This window comes from Quercus lobata, chromosome 5, assembly GCF_001633185.2.
Source record: "Quercus lobata isolate SW786 chromosome 5, ValleyOak3.0 Primary Assembly, whole genome shotgun sequence".
In the NCBI taxonomy this organism is placed as follows: domain Eukaryota; kingdom Viridiplantae; phylum Streptophyta; class Magnoliopsida; order Fagales; family Fagaceae; genus Quercus; species Quercus lobata.
Window position 1 is genome coordinate 2,474,469 of NC_044908.1, and position 26,651 is coordinate 2,501,119.

At 37.7% G+C, this 26,651-nt stretch overlaps 2 protein-coding genes and 1 long non-coding RNA gene across 3 annotated transcripts; 1 reads left to right on the plus strand and 2 right to left on the minus strand.

The window, feature by feature from the left end:
- Nucleotides 1–1,114: 1,114 nt before the first annotated feature.
- On the minus strand, nt 1,115–3,692 carry LOC115993053. The gene is made up of 3 exons (XR_004092755.1): nt 3,529–3,692; nt 2,702–2,922; nt 1,115–2,444 (listed from the first exon to the last, which is right to left on the minus strand). It is a non-coding gene; the product is annotated as an uncharacterized LOC115993053 (long non-coding RNA).
- A 9,316-nt stretch (nt 3,693–13,008) lies between these two features.
- LOC115989217 lies at nt 13,009–13,491 on the minus strand. The gene has a single exon (XM_031112885.1). It carries the CDS (start codon nt 13,489–13,491, stop codon nt 13,009–13,011), a length of 483 nt encoding a protein of 160 aa, XP_030968745.1.
- Nucleotides 13,492–18,060: 4,569 nt separating this feature from the next.
- LOC115989219 lies at nt 18,061–18,955 on the plus strand. The gene is made up of 3 exons (XM_031112888.1): nt 18,061–18,149; nt 18,516–18,641; nt 18,734–18,955. Exons 1-3 carry the CDS (start codon nt 18,061–18,063, stop codon nt 18,855–18,857), a joined length of 339 nt encoding a protein of 112 aa, XP_030968748.1. The 3' UTR covers nt 18,858–18,955.
- Nucleotides 18,956–26,651: the final 7,696 nt, after the last annotated feature.

Sequence of the window (26,651 nt, forward strand, 5' to 3'; positions counted from 1 at the left end):
TTTCTTAAAAGGGTAAATTGCACTAACCTACCTTGAGGTTTAGGATAATATCAAACACATCCAAAACTTCTTAAAAATAGCCAATTTGGTCCTTGAAGACAAATGGCATGTAACACCATTTGTTTTAGACCCAACGGTTTTTTTTGTTTAATTTTTTCCCTATTCTTTCTTCTTATCCTCACAAAGTCACAATCAACACCTCACCTCCACACACTTGGCCTTCTCTCTATCTCTTGTTTCTTTTCTTTTTCCTCTATTTCTCACTTGATTCTCTCACTCTTTCGATTTTCTTTTCCTTTGCCAAACCAAATCTTACCCTTTTATTTCTCCAATCTCTTCTTCTCTCATGTCTCTATTTCGTTGATGGAAATCCTTCGGTGGTGGCTAGTTGGTCAGCCATTTTCGATGGGATAACTAGATTTGGGTTTTTTGTTGTTGTTGTTGTTGTTGTTGTTGGGTGAGAAACTGGATTTGGGTTTAATAGCAATATTGTGATGGAATTTTGGACCTTGGCTAGTGTGATTGGGTTAGGGTTATTCGGGTTTTCATGAGTTTCTTTGTGAAAGAGATGAAGATGTTCCTTTTGGTTTTCTTGGCAACCAAACACTGAGTAAAGGAGTCTAAAGAGCAGATGAGACTATATGGGTTGTCCTTTTGATATTTTGGCTACTAAATTAGGAATGAAGAAGATTTATGGGTTGTACTTTTGATTTTCTTGACTGCCAAACACAGAATGGGGAAGATCCATGTGACTTTTTCTTTAGATTTTCTTGGCTACCAAACACAAAACTATTAATAATTTTATTTTAAGAAAAAATCTAAGAAAATCGTTGGTGCGGTGTTTATGAAACATGAAATGGTGTGGTATTAATGTCCCACTTGCTTGCTGTCATTGTAGACTTCCTTTAGAAATCCCATGTAGCTTTGCACTGGGAGAGAATGCACAAACGGCCTTACACACCGTTAATGTTTAAAGGACCAAATTGGACATTTTAAAGAAGTTTTGGATTTTTTTGGCATTATCCTAAACCTCAGGGTAGGTTTTTGTATTTTACCCTTCTTAAAATTTTACAAAGATAAACAATGAAAACCCAATAAAAATAAAAGGCACCCAAATAAGAATTTCATTATCTTTTATTGCTAAATTGCTTGGAAATGATACAAGGAGAATTTCATGTACAAATACAAATGGCCAATTTCACTAGCAGCAGATAAATATCTATATATCTATCTATCTAAACATTCAGAACCCAACAAAGATTAATTAAAAGCAGACCATCGCAAAAAGACCCTCATATTTGCTATATAAGTAATATCAAATATACTGAGGATTTGTCATTACAACTCCATGCATTAGCTTTTGAACTGTTCGGACCAGTGATAGGCAAGGCTTAGCTGTAAAACTTGATTGCTCTAAAAGCACATTTCCATAACTACTCACACATAAAATAAAACTAGCTAGCAACGTGATTGCTTAGCAGAATAAAATGATGGTTCCGGAAAAACTTGACTGCAATGTTTAAGTCATTTTACCCATCACCATCACCATCACCATCACCATCACCAGACCCCAATCCCTCACTAGATAATAGTACTAGAAACGGTAGTAGACATAAAATATCACAAAGCCAAGTTGATCCTTTAGTTTACTTACAAATAACAAAAGGGAAAGAATAACAAATAACAAATAATTGGAAAGAGTAAAAATTAGATTAAAGATAAAGATTCTACTTTTACATTATACCCAAAATTTTCCTACATTATGACATCTAAACATTAGCATTCTAAAACTGAAAGTCATTCACAATCTGGAACCAATGTCAATGACAATATTTATATTAGATACTCATATCACATTTACTCAAATAAATTGAACCCATCAATCCCTACTATACCCAATCCAACCATTTCACTAGATTAATAGGGAGTTAGGTTTCAGTCACAATAACATTTTAGTTGCTCAAAATCTCAGACAAAAAACTTATACATTAAAATATACAACTCACACAGACATTTCATCAAACAATTTCTTAGCAAATCTAAATCGCACTCAGTTTACCAGACCTCACATATAACTCAAAAAATTGAAAACTAAATAACATTGCACTCCCAGCCTTAGTAGAAGTTATAGACCCACATAGATAAATCCAAAAAAAAAAAAAAAATTAAAATTTTACCATAATTTCAAACCCAGTTCCATGAATGAATGAAAAAACAACTATCAAAACCAAGACAAGCCAAAGACGTTACTTTTTTGCAATTCCAAAAGCCATCCACATAATCTGCACATGATTTCTCAGAAACCCAATCCACAAGACATTGTGTGAAAAGTTCTAGGTTGACAAGTTTCCTTCCATAGTCCTTTAGCCCTTTGAACACTCTTCTTGAAGTAGGAACAAACTTACTTGAAGCAGAAGCACCAGAGATACTATGAGTAGAGGTTACTGCGTCACGTAGAGGAAAAAAATATTAAAATAAATCGATTCATTACTTAGAAGATGGTAACAAAGAGAACTTATATTAGAACCAAAAAACCAAGAACAAGCACAGAAGTAATTATTATTATTATTATTTGTTTATTTTTTGAAAACAGAAGTAATTATTGACAATTAAGAAGTTTGATCAAAGCATATTAAATTCAGTAGAGATATAGATTAGGAATCTTTCACCTAGAAAGCAGGAAAGCATGGGGAAAGATTACCTCTAAGCCCTTTGTATGAGTTTGCATATGTGGGCCTGTTTACTCGATTGTGTTGCACTTACAGATTTGACTCCGTCCCCCCTATCTCCTACAAGACGACAAGAAAATATCCTCTACTCTTTCATATCTTTCTGTTTGGCTGAATTATCTAACTCAAACTGAAACCTTTCCCAGCGTGGCAACATTATTAGGCCTTTTTCAAACTGCACAGTACACGGATCCTGACAAGGATGGACAAACTCCGTAAATGCGTGAATGGCTGAAGTACACAGTATAAACGAGTCCCACTTCAAACGCACTACAGCATAAACGAGTCCCACTTCAAACGCAAAAATGCGTGAATGCGTGAATGGCTGTAGTACACAGTATAAACGAGTCCCACTTCAAACGCAAAAATGCAAAAACACACAGTCAAGGAAAAAACTACCAAGAGGCTGAGGGGGCCATCCCCTTGAAAAAAAATTCCGTAGTATATATATTAGTATAAAAAATTTACTTATGGCTCTAAAATTAATATACTTGCCCCTCTCTCTCAAAAACAATGTACAAGCTGACCGATGAAACCAAAAATAAATAAAAAATTATCAAATCATCATTTGTTTGGTTGTCCCAAGAATATTAGGAAAAACATTTAGTTAAATATTTGGACAATTTACAAATCTGGACAACAAGAAAAATCTACAAAACAATTCACATATTCAAATAATAAAAAAATAAAAAAATCTTTGGACACAGTCTAAGTAAAAAAAAAAAAAATTATAACAAATCAATTATAAATCCTAACAAAACAAATCACAAAAACCCAATAATCTTTATCCAAATTTTACCTCTAATTTGAGAGCTCTTTGTCCCTCTCAAATGACTCCACCCCATAGTCACAGAGACAACTTCTATGCTGCTAATCACTCCATCCACACACCAATTAGTGTCACTAGCAACTTGGATCAGTTGGTGTCTTTAACTCAATCCATGAAAAAAATTTATTTTGTTAAAGAGCTACTGCTCTTTAACACAACCCATGGAAAATTTTTTTTTGCATGATAGAATTTTATTAATTTTTAATATTTTATTAACTTTGGGACACACTTATCACGCATGCATAAATGTGATACACATGTGAAACAACAATCTACTATTTTGTGTCTTACCTAAACTGCCATCAAAGCATGTGTGTGATTAGTCTATTGGTAATAAACTTTGTGCCTTAAATAAATTATTGTAGTGAAGGGAAAATATTTATTATTTATGTAAGGACTCAATTTGTAACGATCCCAAAATCAGTCTTGGGTTCGTACGTTAAAAGGCCCAAACAATATAATTTGTAGAGCGTGGGTGTTCAAGAACTAGATTAACCTCCATAAAAGTAAAAAGATTCAACCTCACGTTTATAGATGGATCGGAGCTGATACAACAACCGGTTTTTTTTTTAAACAAATACAGTTATTTTCTTTCCAAATTTTCTTCCTGAGTCTTCTCTTTGTTTCTCTCTATGTTCCGATTTTTTTTTTCTGCATGCTTTCCTTTCATGTTATATACCGTCCTCTTTATTCCATCTTCACCACACACGTGTAGGTTGGGTTCAGGGGATCTATTTCTATCCTATCTAACACCTTCTGGAACCTCCTTCTAGCAGCTGTAAGGCTGCTTCATCACTGTTCAGGCATCACTTCCACATTAATGCTGCTAGAGAGTTGGTTGAGAGGCAATTAATGCGGAGGCAGCTGTTACCATAGATATTTGTTTGCCTCCTCTCTCTCTCACCTTTGGCCCCTTATCCCACCTTGAGTGGTGACGTAGCTCCGAGGTATATTTGTAAAAAGATGGCGTCCTGATTGTCCTCGAACTCATATTGCCGAGAAGGGTTTTGTCCTCGGACGAATACTGAACTCACCTTTCGTGACATTCACTCTTCCCTTCGTTTGGTTACCCCTTCAATCTGATATGGGCCTCCTTGGGCAGGTTTGCATCCTCGGATGGGCCACAGGCCCAATTAACTTGACTTTAATAACTTTAGTGACCGACCGACCCCCATAATAGCCCCTCAAAATCTTGCTTTTCAACTCCTCGGGAGAAAAGGTGGATTTTGACGTCATAAGCCCATATCCACTCATATTTTGGGGCATGCTTCTGACGTTTCAGCATCCCGATCTTGGCAGCATTAAATTTTGGCGACGCCCTTGTCTCCCTCGTTCGATGGTGAGATGTAAATCGAACGGTAGAGGGCCTATCTCATTTAGCGAGCGGGAATTTTACCGCTCGCAATTTCTACACGACTACAAAGGCGTTCTCAAATCAATTCTCTTTCTTACCTTTGGTGACCACACAGTTCCAGAGTTCATACACTGAACCTACCCATCTCCCTTTTCGTCATTTCCCTGGCGTCTACAAACAATTACATCTTGTCCGAGGTCCCTCTTTCAAACCTGTAAGTCTTCTAAAAATCTTTACCACTTTTCTTTTAAACTCATTACTTACTTTTTTTTTCCTACTAAATCCTTTAGAAAAATGGGGAAAAAGAAGAGTCTATTTCGATGTCTAGTTGAGTCCGAGGAAGGTATCAGAAATTTCCGCTCTAAATATAGGATCCCCTCTACGGTAGGTATGAGGTATGCCACCCAAGGGGAATGGGTCGACGCTAGACAAACAGGGGAAGTGGTTATTTCCATGATTGCTTTCATAGAAGGTGGGATGACCATCCCCATGGGTAGTATTACTAGGAGCTACCTTAATTTCTTTAGGTTATCCCCCACCCAGTGCGCCCCAAATATGTTTAGGGTCCTGGGAAGTATAGATGCTCTAAACGAGAGAATGAACCTAAAACTGACCCACCATGACATGAACTGGGTGTACAATCTCCATCAATTGGCCGGGCAGGGGTATTACCTCAGGTCGAGATATCCCTAGGTAAGGCTGATTCAGTGCCTTCCCACTTCGAACAAGAATCTCAAGGAGGATTTTCTTATCTTCTCTGGGGAATGGCACAATGGTCTGCCATGCCCCATGGTGGAAGGAGTACCAGATGGGAGTGTAGTCATAGACTCATAACGTTTGGTTTAAGCATACATTTTGTGTTTTTGTTTTTTTTTTTTTTTTTTTTTTTTTTTTTTTTTTTTTTTGTATCCTTATCTCTAACAACGCTTCGATGCAATTCAATGGTTTTGCAGATAGACGTTACACAAAGCCCAACATTAAGTTAGTCAATAAGGCGAGCCTAGACAAGGTATTGAAAGCCGAGATATACATGAATGAAGCCGACAGCCAACTCCGTGCAACACATTTAATCCTCGGCTATACCCCTCTATCGTCTGCTTTCCAAGCACCAAAGTGCGTGATTAGAGCCCGCGATCCTCAGCTTCACCGTATCAACGTTGCTTACAAAGGGTTCGTTGTTTCAGAAGGTATTCCACTTCCCCAATACACATCCTGTACCAAGCCTCTTTTTGTGGCCAACGTCTCGGCAAGAGCTTCTTCATCCCAGCCTACCCTCGGAGAAGAGGAAGCAGAAGGGAGAGAGGAAGAAGTTGTAGAAGTCTTTGACCCTTCTGACGACTTTGGGATTTTTGATCAATCCATACACTTCGAAGAAGGTCTTGACGAAATGGGGATACAAAGGAAGCCCTAAAGAAGTTTGTTGGAGTTGATAGAAGGTCAGCCCGGGAAGAGTGCGTCAACCAAACCAACACAACCCTAGGCTCCATATCTTTCCACTAGGTCTCCTCCTCCTGCTCCTCGCCAGCCTTCTCGCCAACCTCCTCAGCCAGCACGTCCTGATGTTACCGAGTTAAAAAGGCGCAGGGAACAGAAGGGCAAGGAGGTGGCAAACGTTGGCAAGTCTTGTCCTACTCGCGAGGAGGATGCCCAACGAGCTGCAAAGCAGCAAAAAACCAGGCACCAAGCTCCGCGGGATCAGGAAAGGTCTGATTCCCAACTTTCTGAGCCACAAGCATTGTTGCCAGCACCTATGCACGGCGGGGAGCCCCTGCGAGAGGATGCATCTATAAGGGACTTCAACGGCGGCATAGGGTGTCACATAGCCTTGGCCATAAAGGAGGCCTTATTGCTCCCAAAAGATATGGCCGAAATAAAGAATATGAGGAAGAATGAACTCATCCTCGACAATAAAAGATACTTGGGCATGGTAAGAAACTGACTCTTTTCTTCTTTCCTTTTACGATCATTACTCACCAATATGTACTTTTCACTGACTATAGTAATAACATCTTTCCTATAGATTATCCAAAATACTTTCAAGCTAGATGAGATGCTCAATATTTGCTCTGATCAGCTAGATGATGAAAGGAGGAGACGGGTAACGGCTGCGCAGACCTTGTCCAAATTTGAGCAGGACTTGGCCGATGTGAAGAAAAAGTTACTTGCTGAGGAGCAAGCTCGCAAGAGCGCCGAGTCGGCCCTAGAAGGCCATCAAAAGCAGGTCGAGGACCAGGGGAACCGCTTGTGTGAGGCGAATGCCGAACTGAAGAAGGCTCAAGAACAAGTCCTAGTTCTTAAGAAGCACTCGGAGGAAACCCAAAAGCTAAGGGAGTGAGCTGAAAAGTCCAGGGAGGAAGCTGAGAAAGCAAAAACCGAGGCCGAACGGGCAATGAATGAAGTTGAGCAGAGAGGCTATGAGGTTGGTATAGCTGAGACTGAGGAGGCTTTGAAAGCCGAGGTTCCGATGGTGTACCGTATCTACTGTGCAAAAACTTGGGATGAGGCCCTTAACCGTGCTGGGGCGGAGGCTTCATCTGAGTTACGGAAGCCAGATAACATATTCTATCCTGAGGCGATCCGTCCCTCAGCTCTTCTACCCCATCAAGCTGAAGCTCCTTCTTCAATCGTTAATCCCAATGAGGAGGTTTTGCCTCACAGTTTTCCTCCCCCTGGCTAGCCAGAATCAGTTAAAAAGGGTATTGCCCCTCCAGGAGCTTCCTCAGACAAGACTGCAACTGCTACAGAGGCAGAGACGGCCTCCCAAAGTTTTCAACAGGATTTGGCTTCCACGGTCTTGCCAACTGGGGGAGTTACTAAGGATAAAGAGGAAATCATTACCTCGAAGGCAGACAAATCTACCAGCCAGGCCCCGAAGATCCAATTCAAATTGAAAAAGTAGGAATTGTTTTGTAGTCTAATTAGAAATTTAGTAAGGACTCTCATGTTTATTTTCTTACCGCTCTTGTTACTTTATGTTATTTTTGTACTTGTTCACTGTGTTACTGTAATTTGGGTGGGTTCATTTCAACTATCTTTTGTTTGCATAGGGCAATTCTACTTATAAACATCGTCAATTGGCAATTAAAAATAGATGATAAGCATTAATACAACGGGGTCTTAGGGAGACGTTTTAGATACGCACGTATTCTTTCCAATCAATTGAAGCTTTTTATAAAAGTTCAAAAACTGAATAAAATTGTGCCTTCAGTACTTCGATTGTACATTAAATGACGTTCATAGATTCCTCTTTAACACTTCAATAGATGTTATAAGGCGTTAATTTCCACTAAATTTGTGATCCGAGGACCTGCCACAACTTAGTTTCTGTTTAACACTTCAATACATATCATAGGGTGTTAATTTCCACTAAATTTGTGGTCTGAAGACCTGACACAACTTAGTTTCTGTTTAACACTTCAATACACATCAGAGGGTGTTAATTTCCACTAAGTTTGTGGTATGAGGACCTGACACAACTTAGTTTCTGTTTAACACTTCAATACATATCATAGGACGTTAATTTCCACTAAGTTTGTGATCCGAGAACCTGACATAACTTAGTTTCTATTTAACACTTCAATACATATCATAGGACGTTAATTTCTACTAAATTTGTGATCCGAGGACCTGACATAACTTAATTTCTGTTTAACATTTCAATACATATCATAAGATGTTAATTTTCACTAAGTTTGTGATCCGAGGACCTGACATAACTTAGTTTCTGTTTAACATTTCAGTACATATCATAGGACGTTAATTTCCACTAAGTTTGTGATTCAAGGACCTGACATAACTTAGTTTCTGTTTAACATTTCAGTACATATCATAGGACGTTAATTTCCACTAAATTTGTGATCCAAGGACCTGACATAACATAATTTTTGTTTAACATTTCAGTACATATCATAGGATGTAGGAACACAGGATGTATGGTTAACGTAAATTAAAAGAAAAACTCGAATTGAACTACTCTTATTAATAATAATACATTTTGAGATTATTTACATTCCAAGGATGAAGTACAGCTTTTTCATCTAGATCCTCTAGATAATAGGCTCCTATTCCGGCTACAGAAGTGATCCGATAAGGCCCTTCCCAATTAGGTCCCAATTTTCCCCAATTTGGATTCTTGGTGGTTTCCAGAACTTTTCTCAGCACCAGATCTCCTACGGCTAACGGCCTCAGCTTCACATTACTATCATAGCCTTGCTTGAGTTTATACTGGTAGTAAGCTAGTTGAACCATCGCGCTCTCCCTTCGCTCTTCGATCAGGTCCAAACTTTTCTCCAACATTGCATCGTTATTGTCTGAAGAAAATGTACTGGTCCTTAACATTGGGAATCCAGTTTCCAGGGGGATGACGGCCTCGGCCCCATAGGTCATGGAAAAGGGAGTTTCTCCCGTTGAACGTCGGGGTGTTGTTCGATATGTCCAGAGAACTTGTGGCAATTCTTCCACCCATTTTTCCTTTTGCGTCATCCAGCCTCTTCTTAAGCCCATTGACTACTATTTTGTTAACAGTTTCAGCTTGCCCATTCCCTTGAGGATAAGCTGGAGTGGAATATCTGTTTCTTATACCCAGGTCCGAACAGTATTGCCTAAAGGCATTGCTATCAAATTGAAGTCCATTATCCGAGACAAGAGTGCTTGGAGTTTCAAATCGCGTGACAATATTCCTCCAAATAAACTTCTTAAAATCTACGTCTCTGATGTTCGCCAAGGGCTCAGCTTCGACCCATTTAGTGAAGTAATCTGTGCTGACCAGCAGATACTTTTTGTTTCCTAGGGCTTTAGGAAAAGGGCCGATAATATCCAGCCCCCATTGAGCAAAAGGCCAAGGGCTGAAGAGAGGGTTAAGAATTCCTCCTGGTTGGTGGATATTTGGAGCGAACCTTTGGCACTGATCACATTTCCTAACATACTCCTGCGCTTCCTTCTGCATATTTGGCCACCAATATCCTTGTGTGATGGCTCGGAGTGATAGAGACCTTCCCCCTGTATGACTTCCACAAATGCCTTCACGCAATTCTTCTAGGATTGATTCTGACGTCTCAGGAGGCACACAGAGCAGGTACGACCCAAAGAAGGACCGTTTGTATAACTTTTTATCCTCAGATAACCAGTACCGAGGAGCTTTCCTCTGTATTTTCTCAGCTTCTACTTTCTCTTCGGGCAATATGTCACTTTCAAGGAATTTTAATATGGGATCCATCCAACTCGGTGCTAGACTGGTTTGATAGACTTGGCAAACGTCCTTTTCTGGTGAGGTGGGGGTACGCAAGTCTTCAACGATGATCAACCGAGGGAAATTCCGTACCAAGGGGTGGTAAGGGTTGCTAAGGAGTCGGCGTGAGTATTTTCACCTCGGGGAATATGCGATAGGTCGAAAGACTCAAACTTCGTTTGCATACGCCTAACCTGGCTTAGATACCCCTGCATCCTTGGATCCCAGGCCTCCAGTTCTCCTCTCACCTGGCTGACTACCAATCTCAAGTTCGAGAATAATTCCACTACCTTTCCACCCATTTTTTGGACCATACTCATTCCCATCAACAAAGCTTCGTATTTCGCTTCGTTGTTAGAGCCGAGAATTCTAACCTCAATGACTTCTCGATGATGACCTCTTCGGGGGATATCAATACTAATCCCAATCCTACTCCCCGTTGGTTTGCTGCCCCATCCACGTACACCCTCTAAGAGGATCCGCCTTGTGTGGATATTAGACCAACCGATTTTTCATCCATGTTGTCTTGCTTCATATTAACTTCTTCTGGGCACTCGGCGAACTCGACCACCAAATCGGCAAGGACTTGGCCTTTCACAGAGGTGCGAGGCATGTACTTGATATCGAAGGCACCTAGAATCGTGCTCCACTTAGCAATTCTTCCGGTGTAGTCTGCACTTCTTAGTATGGACTTGAGAGGTAGCTGGGTCAAGATAACCACAGTATGGGCCTGAAAGTAATGCGGAAGTTTGCGTGTTGCATGGACCACCGCCAAGATGGCCTTTTCTAATGACAAGTATCTCACCTCGGCCTCATGGAGGGATTTGCTTACATAGTAAACTGGCCTTTGGACGCCACTGTCCTCTCGTATCAAGACGAAACTAACTGCATAAGGGGCAACCGCCAGATAAGCAAACAATACCTCATCTACCTCAGGACTAGACATGATAGGCGGCCTGGACAGGTATTCTTTCAACTATTGGAATGCCACAGCACACTCCTCGGTCCATTCAAATCCTCACCACTTATGCAATAGACGGAAAAAAGGACAACACCTCTTGGCTGACCTGAAGATGAATCGGTTCAAAGCAGCAATCATTCCAGTCAGTTTTTGCACTTCTTTTGGATTCCGAGGTGCTTGTAAATCGTTAATGGCCTTGATCTGATCTAGGTTCACTTCAATTCCTCTATGGGTCACTATGTATCCCAAGAACTTCCCGGAACCCACACCGAAGGAGCACTTTGAAGCATTCAAGCGTAACTTGTGTTTTCTCAGTATCCCAAAGATACTCGTGAGATCTTCCACATGCTCGGACACCACTTTACTCTTCACAACCATGTCATCGATATAAACTTCAATACTTCTACCAAGTTGTGGTTCAAACATTTTAGTCATCATGCGTTGGTAGGTAGATCCAGCGTCTTTCAAACCGAAGGGCATCACCTTGTAATGGTAGTTCCCAATTGGGGTGACAAAAGCAGTCTTTTCCTGATCGTCCATGGCCAGCGGTATTTGGTGATATCCTTGGAAGGCATCCAAGAAACTCATCCTTGGATGACCCACGGTTGCATCCACCAACTGGTCTATCTTCGGCATGGGAAATGGATCTTTGGGGCAAGCCTTATTGAGGTCTGTGAAGTCCACGCACACCTGCCACTTTCCAGTCTTCTTTTTTACCACCACCGTATTGGCCAACCATTGAGGATAAAAAACTTCCTTGATAGCCCCAGCCTGTTTGAGCTTGGCCACTTTACTGTTAACAGCCTTGGCGTGCTCCTTCGATGGTCGCCGAGGAGGCTGTCTCCTGGGAATAATGGCGGGATTCACATTGAGTCGATGACAAATGAAATTCGGGTCCACACCTGGGGCTTCAAATGGGTTCCATGCAAACACGTCTACATTTGCTCGGAGGAATTCCAGCAACCTCTCATTCTCTTGCAAAGGCAACTTAGCCCCCACCTGGAAGAATTTTTCCGGATCACCAGCAACAGTTACCCTCTCCAAATCTTCACATTCTACCTCATCGGCTGGTATATCCAAGCGTAATACTGGGGGCTTTAATTGCTATAATTCATTATCGGCCGTAGCCGAGGTTTCTGCCTCTGGCCGATGCTATATAGCCGCTACTAGGCATTACCGAGCAGCCGCCTGGCTCCCTACTATTTCCAACACTTGGCCTCTGGATGGATACTTCACTTTCTGATGCAAAGTAGACGAGACCGTTTTAAGGGTATGAAGCCAAGGTCTGCCCATAATAGCCGTGTATGGAGAGAAAACGTCTACGACAATAAAGTCCACCTCCACCACATCCGTACTTGCTTGCACAGGCAGTCTGATCAATCCTTTGGGAGCGACCATCCTTCCCTCAAAACTTACTAGAAGGGAGTTGTAGGTTGTTAAATCCTCTGTCTTTAGACCTAACCCCTTATACAAGTCTGGATACATTATATCCACAGCACTACCTTGATCTACCATCACCCTTTTGACATCGTATCCGCCAATTCTCAGCGTGACCACCAAAACATCATCATGGGGCTGTATGGTTCCAACCATGTCCTCATCCGAAAAACCCAAAATCAAAGGGACATCCACCCTAGCTCTCTTCGATGCTTGGGAATGCTCCTCGGTCGAGGGTCGGAACATCGACAGTACCCTGAAGGGGCAAGATCTAGTCCTCCCTGGGGCCGTAAAAATAACGTTAATCGTGCTCAGGGGAAGTCTTGAAGAAGCGTCCCCACGCATCTCTGAACCTACTTGACCTGCCCTACTGCTAAAGTGATGCAAGAGTTGTTTTAATTTCCCTTCTCGGACCAACTGTTCCAAGTGGTCCCATAAATTCCTGCAATTTTCCATCGTGTGCCCATGATCCTAATGATAGTGGCAATATAAGTTCGGGTTGCGTTTCCTAGGCTCTTCCGCCATCTTGTTCGGCCACTTGAAAAAGGGTTCATTCTTTATCTTCTCCAAAACCTGCTGCACTGGCTCTCGAAATATTGCATTAACCACCTGTATGTCCACAGAACCCGACTTCCCGACAAAGTCCTTCCGGGGTCGGTTACTGTTATAACGGTCCGACCTGAAATCCCTCCTCTCCTGAGGGATTATCTTGGCCTTCCCCTTTCCCTGAAGTTGATCCTCCTCTACCCTTCTGTACTTATCTATCCTATCCATCAACTGGTGTACACTGGTAATAGGTTTACCCGTCAGGGATTTTCTTAAATTGTGATCGGCTGGGAGGCCAACTTTGAAAGTGATTATGGCCACATCATCGTTCTTTCCTTCTATTTCATTAAACATTTCCCAGTACCTGTCCAAATAAGTCTTGAGAGTCTCTCCCTCTCGTATAGACATAGTTAGCAAAGATCCCAAAGGCCGAGGAATCCTGCAACATGTAATAAAGCGAGCACCAAAAGCCCGGGTCAGTTTTTTGAAAGATTCAATAGAACTGGCCCTTAAGCCGTTGAAGCATCTCATCGCCACCGGACCTAAACTTGATGGAAAAACCTTGCACATCAAAGCCTCGTCCCTAGAGTAGATAGCCATTTTCTGGCTAAAATAGCTTACATGTTCTACCGAGTCCGACCGGCCATCATATAGGGAAAAAGTAGGCTGATGGAATCGCCGAGGAAGAACTGCATCATCTATATTCCTCGTAAAGGGTGATTTGGAAATTTGGCTCAAGGCTTTGTTCATGGCATTGCTACCCAAGCCCCTGCTAGGTGGACTTCTGTGCCTACGTCAATGGCCGTGCTCCTCCTCATAGGAGAAAGTCTCCATCCGACTCCTCGGATGATGGTTCGAAGCAAGGTGGAGAGCGTTCCCGCCGGGCATGACGCAACTCTCTCTTCAAATCGGCAATCTCACGTTGCAGATTCCCGTCATGCTTTGCGTGGGAGACGTGACTCTTCCCATGAGAGTGACTTTTAGTGGTATGAGTTGTGCGTACACTCCCCTTACGGCTTTCTCTCCGTTCGGGACTCCTATGGGGGTCACCATGCTGGGAGCCCCTTGACTCTGCCTGGTGCGGGTTGGCATCTTCCTGATGTGGTCCCGCTGTGTAATGATTTGGACCTGCTTCCTCCATCATAAACGTTGCACCGGAAGTCTTTTAAGTTAATACAAGCTCTTCCCACAGACGGCGCCAATTGTAAGGACTCAATTTGTAACGATCCCAAAACCAGTCTTGGGTTCGTATGTTAAAAGGCCCAAACAATATAATTTGTAGAGCGTGGGTTTGAAAGGTTAGGCCTTGATCACCGAACGGTGGTTAGTCATGGTATTCGTGGTGGACACGCAGGGACGAGCCATGGTTGTCCGTGGATCTTGCCCATTAAGCTTAATGTTCATATGCTTCCTTTTTCTCTTCCCCCCCCCCCCTTTTTGGCGCCTAAGCCTTTACATTATATAGTCCCTCACGGTTGATCCTGATCCTCCATCTGTTGATCAGGTAGGTACCTATTCGAGTACCTGTCCCATCAGCCGCCTCCCCCTACTTTCTGTTAGTTGCAATAACCGAAGCCACACTGTTCAGGAGTATTTTCTCATTAATATGGCCAGGACGTTTGTGGGCGCATTCAATGCGGAGGTGATGTCTTTTCCTTGAACCACTCCCACTCCGTACCCCCATGTGAGTCCCATTCTACTCGCCTTTTCTTTTGGGAGCGTTTCGGAGGCTGCCTTGGACGACATGCCTCTCTTCCCTTTGAAGTCTCGGGATGCCGAGGACAAGGTCATCCTCGGCTGCACCTCTAGGCTGTTTGGTCTTTCACCACTTGTCCTCAGCAACTACTCTTCTCGGCACGGGCCCTAGGTCCTAATGGAAAGTGGGCCGGGTCATAAGTTCTCTGGCCCCACAATTTACATAATTGAAGACTTAAAGTTAGGTTGCGTTTGGATTGGGCGTTTTCTGCCCAATCCTGCGTTTGCGTTTTTCCAAAACATTTTTTTTTTCACGCGTTTTGGAGCGTTTTGGGTGTTGCGGCTACTGTTCATGCACTGTTCAATGAACAGTAGCCGCAAACTTTGACTTTTCAAATTTTTTTGGACCAATCACAGCACATCGTGTACTGTTCACGGACCCACAAATTTCACTTTTCAGCAACTTTTTCATTAAAAATGGGTCCCACGATACTATTCACACATTTAAAAATTATTTCGCTACAGTGTTTTTCAGTTTTCAGTTTCAGTTTTCAGCTCTATCCAAACGGACCCTTACCATTCATTATCATGTGATTGTTTAACAGAGCTCTTTTTTCTTTTATTTTTTTTACTACTCTTTCAAAATGAAATTTTTTTAAAGGAAAAGATCTCACATCTTTATGCTACCTCAACCTTAACCAAGTAATTATAAATAAAAAATTCCATAACCAAGACACCGATAATTGTCTCACCCTTTCTTTCGCTGAATATTAGTGCATGATGTTAATTAACCATTATTTTAGTTGTTTTATTAATATAATACTAGACATGGATTTGAACTTTTAACTATAGTTTTTGCATTTTTTTTTTTTAAGAATCTTTTATATATAGCATTATGAAGTTATTAGGTATAGAATTATGTGAAAAAATAAATAGATTTTAAAAAAAAAAAATTATAATTTGGATAGAATAAAGAATTAGTATAACCTCAGTCAAACCTTAAAAATATCAAAACGTACCAATTGACTTACAGAACTTTTGATTATAAATATCTATTATTGATTTAAAAAAAAATACAAAAAAATATAAAAATTAATGTTAATAATGCATTGTTGTCAACCTCTAGTATTAATATTCTAACTTTCTAAAATTTTTGAACAAAGAACTTTGACCACCCCTAAGTTTGAATCATGGTTCCATCCCTGCACACAGTTAACACAATTCAAACACACATTGAATACGGATGTAAACAAAGGCGTCTGTGTTTTGGCTTTTTTTTTTCTTTTTTTTTTGGGAGCTTCAGTTTCACATGATTATGCACTGTTCAGTAGGTCTCGTGCACTATTCACGGGACTCATAAGTACTTTATTCAGGAAAAAAAAAAATTTAAATTCAATCCCACATTACTATTCACAAATGTTTTCATGTTTGGCAAACACTATAGCATTCCCCTTGTAATTCAAAACCTAACTCTAGTGAGTTAGCATGGGACCAAGTTTGCAGTTAGGAGAGAACCACTATTCCAGGGAAGAACTCCTCTTTAAATTCTCCTTAGCACAAGACAGACTGTATATTTTTTTGATGACGTTGAACCTCACAAGGCAAAGGCCCTTTGGACCCACAAGACAGACTAATTATGCAAACAAAATATTTGTGCTGGATCACTGAACACATTGTGGATCGTGGATTTTAAATGGACCAAGTCTCAGTCCTTGTAACATGTAGTACTGGCTACTAATGAAGTCATTTATTCATTTATGTTGTATAAAGAAAGACACCTCCAAAGGTAAACGTAATTATCAATTCCATTTCCAAGGGAAAATTCCAACTCCAACACCCTGTACCACCTAATAGGCAGAACATCAAGCTTCTGACTCCTATTTTCAAACGCATCTCCATCAATCCCATCAATCTGCATGCATAAAGTTTTCCAAAATATAGGTTGAAGATTGGTGTCGGCAAATGGTGAAAGAGCTTAATTAATAGAAAAGGTGTAAAAGAGAATACAAAACAAGGTAGTACCGATGCCGGCTGTACCGTTGAAATGTACCATACTGGCATATATATATATATATATATATCGATATCTAAACATCAATGTTTTTCTATTGATTTAAGTACCGGTCGTATCGGTCATGTAAATACCGACCAGTACACCAAAAGAAAAAAAAAATATTTTTTTTTAGTTTTGTAATTTTTGATTTTTTTAAGAACAGAATGATAACTTATTTGCATTAACTTATTATTATTAAAATAAAATTATGATGGGAGGTTGTGGATACCCATTTGAACTTTCATTATTTATTGATAATTTCGTTTTTTAGAAATATAATACAAAATATTTAAAGTTCCTATAGTCAAATTAACGAACTTTACATATTTTCTTTTAAAGAGAATGATAATAGATAATAATTAAATGTAGTATTAATTGAGTCGTATACTAATGTGTGTGTGTATATATATATATATATAATTTATTGTGAATTCTTAGAATTTGTTGAACATAAGTCTCTTAAAAGCAAATTAAGAATAATTTTGAGAGGTAAACCAATTATAGTTATTTGCGTTTTCTTTTGTTGTTGAGGGAGATAAACTTGAAGCAAGTTAAATGGTTCAGAATTATTGCGGTAAATTACCTAGTTAATTAAATGACAAAGTCCTACATATAGTAAGGATGAATGGTTAATATATAGCTATGAGTCTAATGAAATATAGAATGCGTTTGGATACAGTTTATTTTGCTGAAAATTAAAAATTGAAAAAAAATTAAAAGATATTTTTTTTTCTTGTTTATTATTGTTTGACCTATTCATTGGCCTAAATTTACTGTTCATGATCAATGAAATATGCACTCTGGTTGAAAAAAAAAAAACAAACGCCTGAATCCAAACTGACCTTGACGTATTTATTTGGATGAAGTGACTACTTTATCCAAGATGAACCATCAGCAAAATGATAAGTAAGTCAAAACTGCCAATGCAAGTTGCTTAATAAAATAAGATAATAAAAAAACCCCATAAGTGGTAAGGGGCTGATAATGAATTAAAAAAACCCTCAGCCCCTTACCATAAAAAGTGGTAAGGGATAAAAAAAAACCCATAAGTGGTAAAGGGGCTGATAATGAATTAAAAAACCCTCAGCCCCTTACCACTTACCATAAGTGGTAAGGGGCTGGTAATGAATTAAAAAAATCCCTCAGCAAAATCTATTATCCCAGTTCCTCCATACTACCATATTGTCCCAGTTTTGCTCCATATTATCCCAGTTCCTCCATACTATAAAATGAGTCCTCCTAAAGATCCTAAACTTGCTGCTCAAATTGTTTTTGGCCTGGTCATTCTCATCATCGCACTGCATCTCGCACTCCCCAGGTTTGTAAATAACTCTTTTTAGAACACGTCAAGAATGTTTGCATGTTTGCTCCATATTATTCCAGTTTTCCATACTACCATATTATCCCAGTTCCTCCATACTATAAAATGAGTCCTCTTAAAGATCCTAAAATTGCTGCTCAAATTGTTTTTGGCCTGGACATTCTCATCACCGCACTGCATCTCGCACTCCCCAGGTTTATAAATAACTCTTTTTAGAACACATCAAGAATAATTTTGAAAGTGGATTAGATAATCCCAATGGCACATGAATCATGATGGGTGAGAGAGTTTCAACTTCTTCCTCCCCACGACCCATTATTGACGCTCTGTAAATTTTTTTCTAACAATCCGTTTTTGGTTCAGATTTCAGCAAGTTGAGTTGGTCCTGGAACTCATTTCTGAAGTAGTTAGGACCCTTGTCAGCATTGTTGTTCTACTTCTACGGTTAATACGCGATCTTCACCAGATAATCTCAATGACACATGATAGGTGAGAAAATATTTCAACTTCTTCCTCCCCATAACCCATTATTGACGCTCTGTAAATTTTACTGTTATTCTAACAATTCCATTTTGTTTCAGGTTTCAGCAAGTTGTGTCAGCCCTAAAACTCATTAATGATGTAGTTGGATCCCTTGTTGATACGCATATGCACAAGGATTTGGTCCATTTGGACTGCAAGACAACCTGTTGTTGTTGCCAATAACCACCAGAACGAAGTCCCACTTGTTGATATTAACTATGTCCAGAAAGATATCCCACTTACTGATGCTGAAGCTGATGCTGCGAATGGCCAAAACGATATCCCACTTACTGATGCTGAAGGTGATGCTGCCAATAGCCAAAACGATGTAATTGTGAACGAGGAACTGAACATCTGAACTCACCGGTTTCGAGAAAACCTATTGGCAGCATCACCTTCAGCATCAGTAAGTGGGATATCGTTTTGGCCAACTCCACCGTTCATAATATGTAGTCTTTGTTCTTCCAGGTAGCTTTATTATGTGTGTAACAAGTAAACCAAATGTTTTTGGGTTTTTTTTTTTTTTTTTTCCTTATTTCTGAGCTTTCTTTCAGACTTTACTGTAATCAAAGTGTCCTTTTATGCTTTTGTTTGAGTTATTACTACATAGTTTCTATCATATTTATCTGCGCGCACATGTGCGTATATTTTGGGTTTTTTGGCATGTTCCGTCATTTTCTCATGGTATAAAAAGAGAAAAAGAATGAAATGCGTGTTTGCTTCTAATTTCGTCAGCAGAAAAAAATAGCTTTAAAAGATTTATTTATCTTATTATCTGCGTTTATTTTATTTTATGTTGGTTATCAGTGTTTGGCGTAAGATTTATATTATTAGTGAAAATTGAATGCTTTGCTTTTCACATTTGATTTTTTGGGTGCTTTTCACTATCATGATTATTATTAGACACTCATTCTTCTATACCATCTGATTTTAGGAGCAAATAACATATTATATATGCCAACGATTTGTAATTTATTAATGTGAATTTTACAATATACTATGTTGGCTTCACATCATTTAATATACATAAAGTTGAAATAGGGTGTATTGTTATCCATGCTCTGTTTTGGTTGGTTTGTTTGAATAACGTAGCTTGAATTGAATTTTTTTGTGGTGTGAGGTTTGCAATTTACATCTTGCTATGTTATGTATTATTTTTCCCATTTTGTAGAACATATGTTGTGTGGATCTGTTGTGCTTTTTAATCCTCTGTTGAGGGGTTATGAAAATTTGAACTGTTTGGTTTTCTGACTATTCTAGTACAAGTCATGCTCTGTTTTTCTTTTCCTCCAAAACTTGCTGAGGTTTATGAATAATAGTGTGGATATGGGCCTTTTTCTTTCTGCTGGCTGGTTTGTTTGAGAAGTTTTGATAGGGGAAATTGATTTGGGCCTTCAAAATCAAATCTTCCGTTTTGGGCCCCAAATCAACATGGATATGTCACTTTTTTTCTTACTTATTTAGGAAATGGTTTTTAGTTGTTTTCCTAATCACCAATCAACATGGATTATGATTGATGTAGATCTAATTGCTCTTTTGTTTGATCTGGAACTGGGTTTCCATTTTTGGAATAAGTTTGCCTTGTCCATTTGAGGCCATTTGAGCCAAGTTTTTCTTTCCCCATGTGGTACAACAAATTACTTTCCAAATGCCAAATTTGGTTTACTGGACAGACATGTATACAATACAGATTCATAAAATTTAGAAGTGAAAAGCAAGTGAAACCTATAGGCTATAGCGTAAGCTTCCAATGCAAACCATTTGAATCGACCCAAACACATGCGAATAAATAGCCCAAAAAATGCATCAAGATAATTGAAGACATCTGGTTTTAATGGGTTGACTAACATTTTAACCTAACTAGTAAATTTTTTTTGGGCCATTTAACTTTCTAGAAACCCGACAATTAAAAGTATGAATCATTTTTCCCCCAAAAAATCATCCAAACTTTATTCCAATAAAAAAAATGGAAGAATTATTCCAATCAATTAATTACCAATTTGATCGTAAAAATAACAACCATAACCAAAAAGATAAACTTTTTATGTATTTTATTGTGAGCCATAGATAAACCACTAGAAACTAGAAAGAAATAAAGATGAAGAACCAATGCCCTCATGATGGGTTAGCTTCATAAATAAATAAATAAATAAGAATACAATAGTGGAAAAGATAATTAGAAATAAAAAATAAAAAAGTGATGGTTTGTTTCTTTCACTATTACTGTTTTACCTAACAAAATTGAATTAATTGAGATTATATAGGAATTGTCATCAAGATTTATAGTAGTGCCAATGACTCTTGAGGTCTGATTGAGAGGCGGAGGAATGAGATGGGAAAAATGCAAAGAATATTTGTTTGTTATATTTTTTTGATGAGCATGAGCCATGAATCCTCTAACCTGTTACCTACTCCACTCTAGTACTCTTTCTAACTTTTGTATAATTGTGTTGAAAAAAAAAAAATTGTGCAAATGATCCTATGTTGAATTTTTCAAATGACAACATGACACATAAAATTTCCAATCACCTTGCACCTTGATAACACATGAAAATTCCATCACCCCATGCTAGCCTAGCACATAAAATTTCCAATCAACTTGCAACGTGTGGTGGAGATATTAATGATGCAATGTTTTGATCGTGGATTAGCAGCAAAAATTTATTGGGCAATCTCTGGTGAAGAAATGAATTGTTTAAGGAGGAACGTTGGATCACTTTACCCTTCCAATTGCAAAGTCAAATCCTATGTAAATTTTAACAATATGAAGGTAATAGGTTGGATCCATAATAATATATAGGTTGATCTATACCATTAAAATGCTCATGCTTAAACTACGAAGAACAATAAACAAGCTTGAATTGGCAACTAATTCTTTTGAAGATTTTATTTTCACATCAATTTATGAAGTTTCGTGGATCAATTCAATATAAAATCATCCAATTGTTGGGCATTTGATAATGAGCCAAGGACTGATTTTCTTTCATTCCAATGAATAAAGAATTAGAAAGCCCAAAACGCAATATTGCTAAAATTTGCAATGAATAAAACAACACAGAGTAAGTTTAAAAATGACACCTAACTTTACCTTCAAGAAAACAACCAAATGGTTGTAATTGGATCTATAAAATAAAATATAGGTCTAATTGATTTGTAGAGAGATATAAATCAAGACTCGTAGCTAAGGACTACACTCAACAAGATAGGCTTGATTATTCTTTCTTTCTTTCTTTTCTGTTTTTTTTTTTTTTTTCATTTTTATATTTTTTTAATAATAAAAGTTACCTTCTCTTTCGAACTCTTGTATAATTGTACAAGTGGTCTTACGTTGAAATTTCCTAATGGCAACGTGACATAAAATTTCCAATCACCCTACACCCTGATAAAGCATAAAATTTCCAAAGCCAAGGAATGATTTTGTTTCATCAGTCCAATGAAAAAGGACTAAAAAAGACCAAAACATAACTTATTGCTAAAATTTTCAATGAAGAAAACAACCCTCCTTGAGTTTAAGGCACCTGAATTTATCCACTAGGAAATAGCTAATTGATTATAAGTGGGACTATAAAATAAAATATAGATCTATTGGATTTGTAGAGAGATATAAAGTAAGACTCGTTGCTTAGACTATACTCTTTTGAGAATACTAAATATGTTTAACATACACATGGGGAGAAAGGAAAAGGTCTTAAAGAAATTTACATTGATGTATATCCAAAGGGGTCTATCTCTTGGATACATAGCACATACTTTAAATCTCTTTAACTCATACTCATTTTTTAATGTGGGATTAACCCACTATTTTTTTTCTTTTGAGAATACTAAATATTTTCAACAAGATGGACTTAATTACATTGAATTCTTTTCACACAAGCCAAAGAGGATAGTTTTAAAAAAGGATCAAAATTAATAATTTCTAATGCAATATTGATTTAATCTTGTTTTTTTACTAGTAACAATATATTTATTGAACAAGATTTAGGTACAATACTTAGGTGTTATTCTTTAGGTTTCTTTTTTAGGATTCTGCCATGTGAATTTTTTCTCATGGGATGAAAGAATATTTTTTAATTAAGTAGTCACATGGCTAAATCTTAAAAGGGGAACCTAAGGAACAGTAGACATGGCAAAATGGGCGGGTCAAGTCAGGTTCGAGTCAAGTCAATTGGGTTGTGGGTCAAACGGGTCATGGGTTAAAAAGGGTCATTTTATGCAGGTAAAAAACAAGTTTGGGTCAATTAGGTTGGGGTCGGGTTGGGTTGGGTCGAGTTGACCCGTATTTTTCACATGAAATTTTTTTTTTTTTTTTTATAAAGAAAACATAATGTATTTGCCATTTGGAAAGTTATGCAACAAATTACTTGATGTAAAATGCATTATTTTAAATTCACTACTTATATCAAGAATGAACTCAGTTAAACTTATTAATATTTATTCAATAATTTTAATATTATACAAATCCTAACATTGCTATCTAAAACAAAATAACACAAAGATAAATAAAACAAATACACAAGTTTTATTTCTACACAATATCAACATCCCAAAACATAAAACAAAATTACAAATGACTTATTGGATAACTCATTTGATAAAGAATAAAAATATATAAGAAATTTACAATCTTGAAAATTAATTGTATAATCTATTATCAATTGTGGTTGACACTCTATTTCAATTTGAGATATACATTAAAGTTTGGTTGATTACTTATTTATACATGGTATTTTTTTATGAATGTCATATCATTGTTAAGTAACACATACTTTAAGAAATATCATAATTTATTTTGAAAAGCCGTTTATTTTAGACATAAATTGTCAAAAAATAGGTCTAAGCATTCATAATTTATACTAATTTGATATTTTGGCTTCACTATTTTTACACTTGTGAATGTTTCTCACACATATCTACAATTTTAAATCTATATTTTTAACTCTACAGATTATCTTGGCATGTACTTTGCTATTTGATATCTAAAAATCTTTACTCATTACAGAATACTCAACCACGTACATTTATCTTTCAATTAATTTGCATGCAGTTATGTAAATGTATCAATTGTTTCCTTAAAGCTCACAATAAACAATTAAACCAATATTTTCTTAATTTTACTATTTTTTTACCCAAAAAAAAAGTTTTAAAAAAATGGTTCGGGTTAGGGTTGGGTCGGGGGTCGGGTCAGGTCGAGTTGGCCCACAAAAAACACAGGTCGGGTCACGAGTCAACCCGTTTTTGCTTCAGGTCAAAAAACCAAGTTTGGGTTGAGTATTTTTCGGGTTAGGTCAAAATATTCTGACCTGTTTTGCCATGTCTAAGGAACAGCATCTAAGGTACTGTACTTAAGTTTTGTCCATATATATTTTTCTTAAAAAAACTATATATTTATTTAATATGTTCCACTTTTTTCTTAGGTACAATTCTTTATTTGTTGTACTTTATCTTTCTTGATTAAAATTAAACACATTATTGCATTGACCAATAATATAAATAATGCTATTTTCCCTATAAAATTATATTTAGAGTAATCAGTTGTTTGAATTTAGATAAAAAGCATAAAGTACAGCACTTAAAAGAATTGCGTCAAAGTTTAAACTCGTAGGCAAGATATCAAGCTTTCCAAAGGGATGACATAAAGCTCACCCGAGTTGTAGGCCTAGAATTTTGCCTATCTATATATAAAAATGATTGTGTTATTATATGTTTGTACATATATGTGTACATGTGTTAGAATTATTATTTCAATTTTTTTTTTTTTAATGATGATTCAATAATTGGGAAGGAAAAATTCGAATTCTAAATGTCTATGATGCCACTTGAGTTAAAGGCTTTTAGCATGTTTTAAAATATTCCATAAAAAATTTATTGTATAACAACAAAATTTATGTTGCAATAAAAAGGTTGCACCTACCACCACCTTGTCTCTCAACCTATGACTCATTTTCTCATTTTGTTAATTAGGAACAACAATCTCATTTTCTCTTTAACTGTTTTATTTCTTGGCTTTGTGCTCTTGACCCAAGAATTTGATAGAGCTAAATTCTTTAGCTTGATTACAAGAATAAATATTAAAGAGCAAAAACTAAGTGCAAATCCCATCCAATTTTTCATTTCAATTATTAAATTGCTAAAATCTTTATTAAGAGGAAAAAAAAGGTACAAACGAATGATAAGAATCAAATCAGTTGTACTACAAGCAAGCAAAGTGATTGACTTTCAATTTCATCTCCTTGTTATTCCATCTCTAGGTCAAAGTCCATTTACTCCACCTCTTCAATCTTGCTCCTCATTGAAGACCTCCTCAATGGTGTTTACAAAGAGAAACTTATCTATAAAAAAACAAAATATTTTAATATGAATATGAGCGAAATTTCTCTACCCAAATTACTTCTCCTCTGGTACTACTTCAAATTCTATTCTACCTTTATGTTTTATATTTTGCCAATCCATTTCTATGTTGTTAACTGTGTCACAAACCAAAAACAATATAGGGAGAAAATCCCCCTCAAAAAAAAAAAAAATATATATATATATATATATAGGGAGAAAAGATTATATAAATACGTATGAGAGAGAGAGAGATATGTATACCTTTTTTGGGTTTAGAAATAAGTATGTAATGTCATAAATAAGGGATAATAAATGATATCCTAATCTCAATATTAATGAGTGTCTTTTTTTAACCGTTGAATTTACTTAAATCCAATGGTTTAGAAAATATGTAACTCTAAAGAGTTACACCATGTGTAACTTGAACTCATCTTGTACACTAGTAAATCACATATATAAAACATAAATATTATGAAATTACAGGGATCAATTCATGCATAGTGTATGACTAGACCAATATATAGGCAGTCAAGTTGGCCATTAATCACACCGTTGATCAACTAAATCTTCTAACTATTTGTTGTTTGATAATGCACTTGAGACATCCTACACTTTGTAGTTATATGGACTAAGAACATAGTTCCTCAACAAAATGTTCTTAAAACATTTTCTTATCATTAAATACTAGTGCAAGTGTGTAACACAACAAATTTATGTTACAACAAAAATACATCAACAAAAATATTATGAAGTTTCATAAATCAATTTAATATAACATTTAAGCATTCGCAAGAACAATATAGGGGGTAGGGGTGTCCACGGGTCCTCATCACCCGACCAATCCGACGGTCGGCGGCGGGTCGCCACCCACAGAACCCGAACCCTTCAGGTCAATTGGCGAGTTTCCTCCCAAAAAACCCAAGCCACCCGACCCGACCATCAAATCAACAACATCCGGCGACATTCAATGGATTTCCGACAAAAAATGACAAATACCGACGATATTTTTGCTCTTTCGACGAAGATCTACTTGAAATCCACCAGATCCAGTGAGATCTGGCGATGCTTAGTCGAGATCTAGTTCAGATTCGACAGATCCGGTCAAATATCGGCCAGATCTTGCAAGATCAGGCGAAATTTCGACACCGGCGGCGAAACCCGAAACCGACCGGCACAAACCCGAAAACCGATGGACCCAAACCGGACGACCCGACCATTAATACGGGTCGATTTCTGTTCCGATTTTCACCCACCCAAGAAATTCAGGTTGGGTCCGGGTCAGGCACAAACCCGACCTGGACCAACCTGTGGACACCCCTAATAGGGGGAGGTGACGTTAAGGTCATTAATCATCCCATTGATGAACCAAATCTTCTAGATTGTTGATAATGCATTAGATACATCCTCCTCTTCTTTTATGGTTTGTTTGGTTAGAGAGGTAGAAAAGTTGGAGGATAGAAAAAATAGTAAGAGGATAGTAAAGTTTTTTTTTTTTTTTTTTTGAGAGGAAAACTCAATTCTCATATAACTGAATCCGAAATTGAAGTACAACAGAGGGGAGGAAAGACAAAATACAATAAACTAACATTTCGCCCTATCAAAGATGAGCAAACTTTGCAGCAAAGGTGGGTCTATTCCATCCCATGA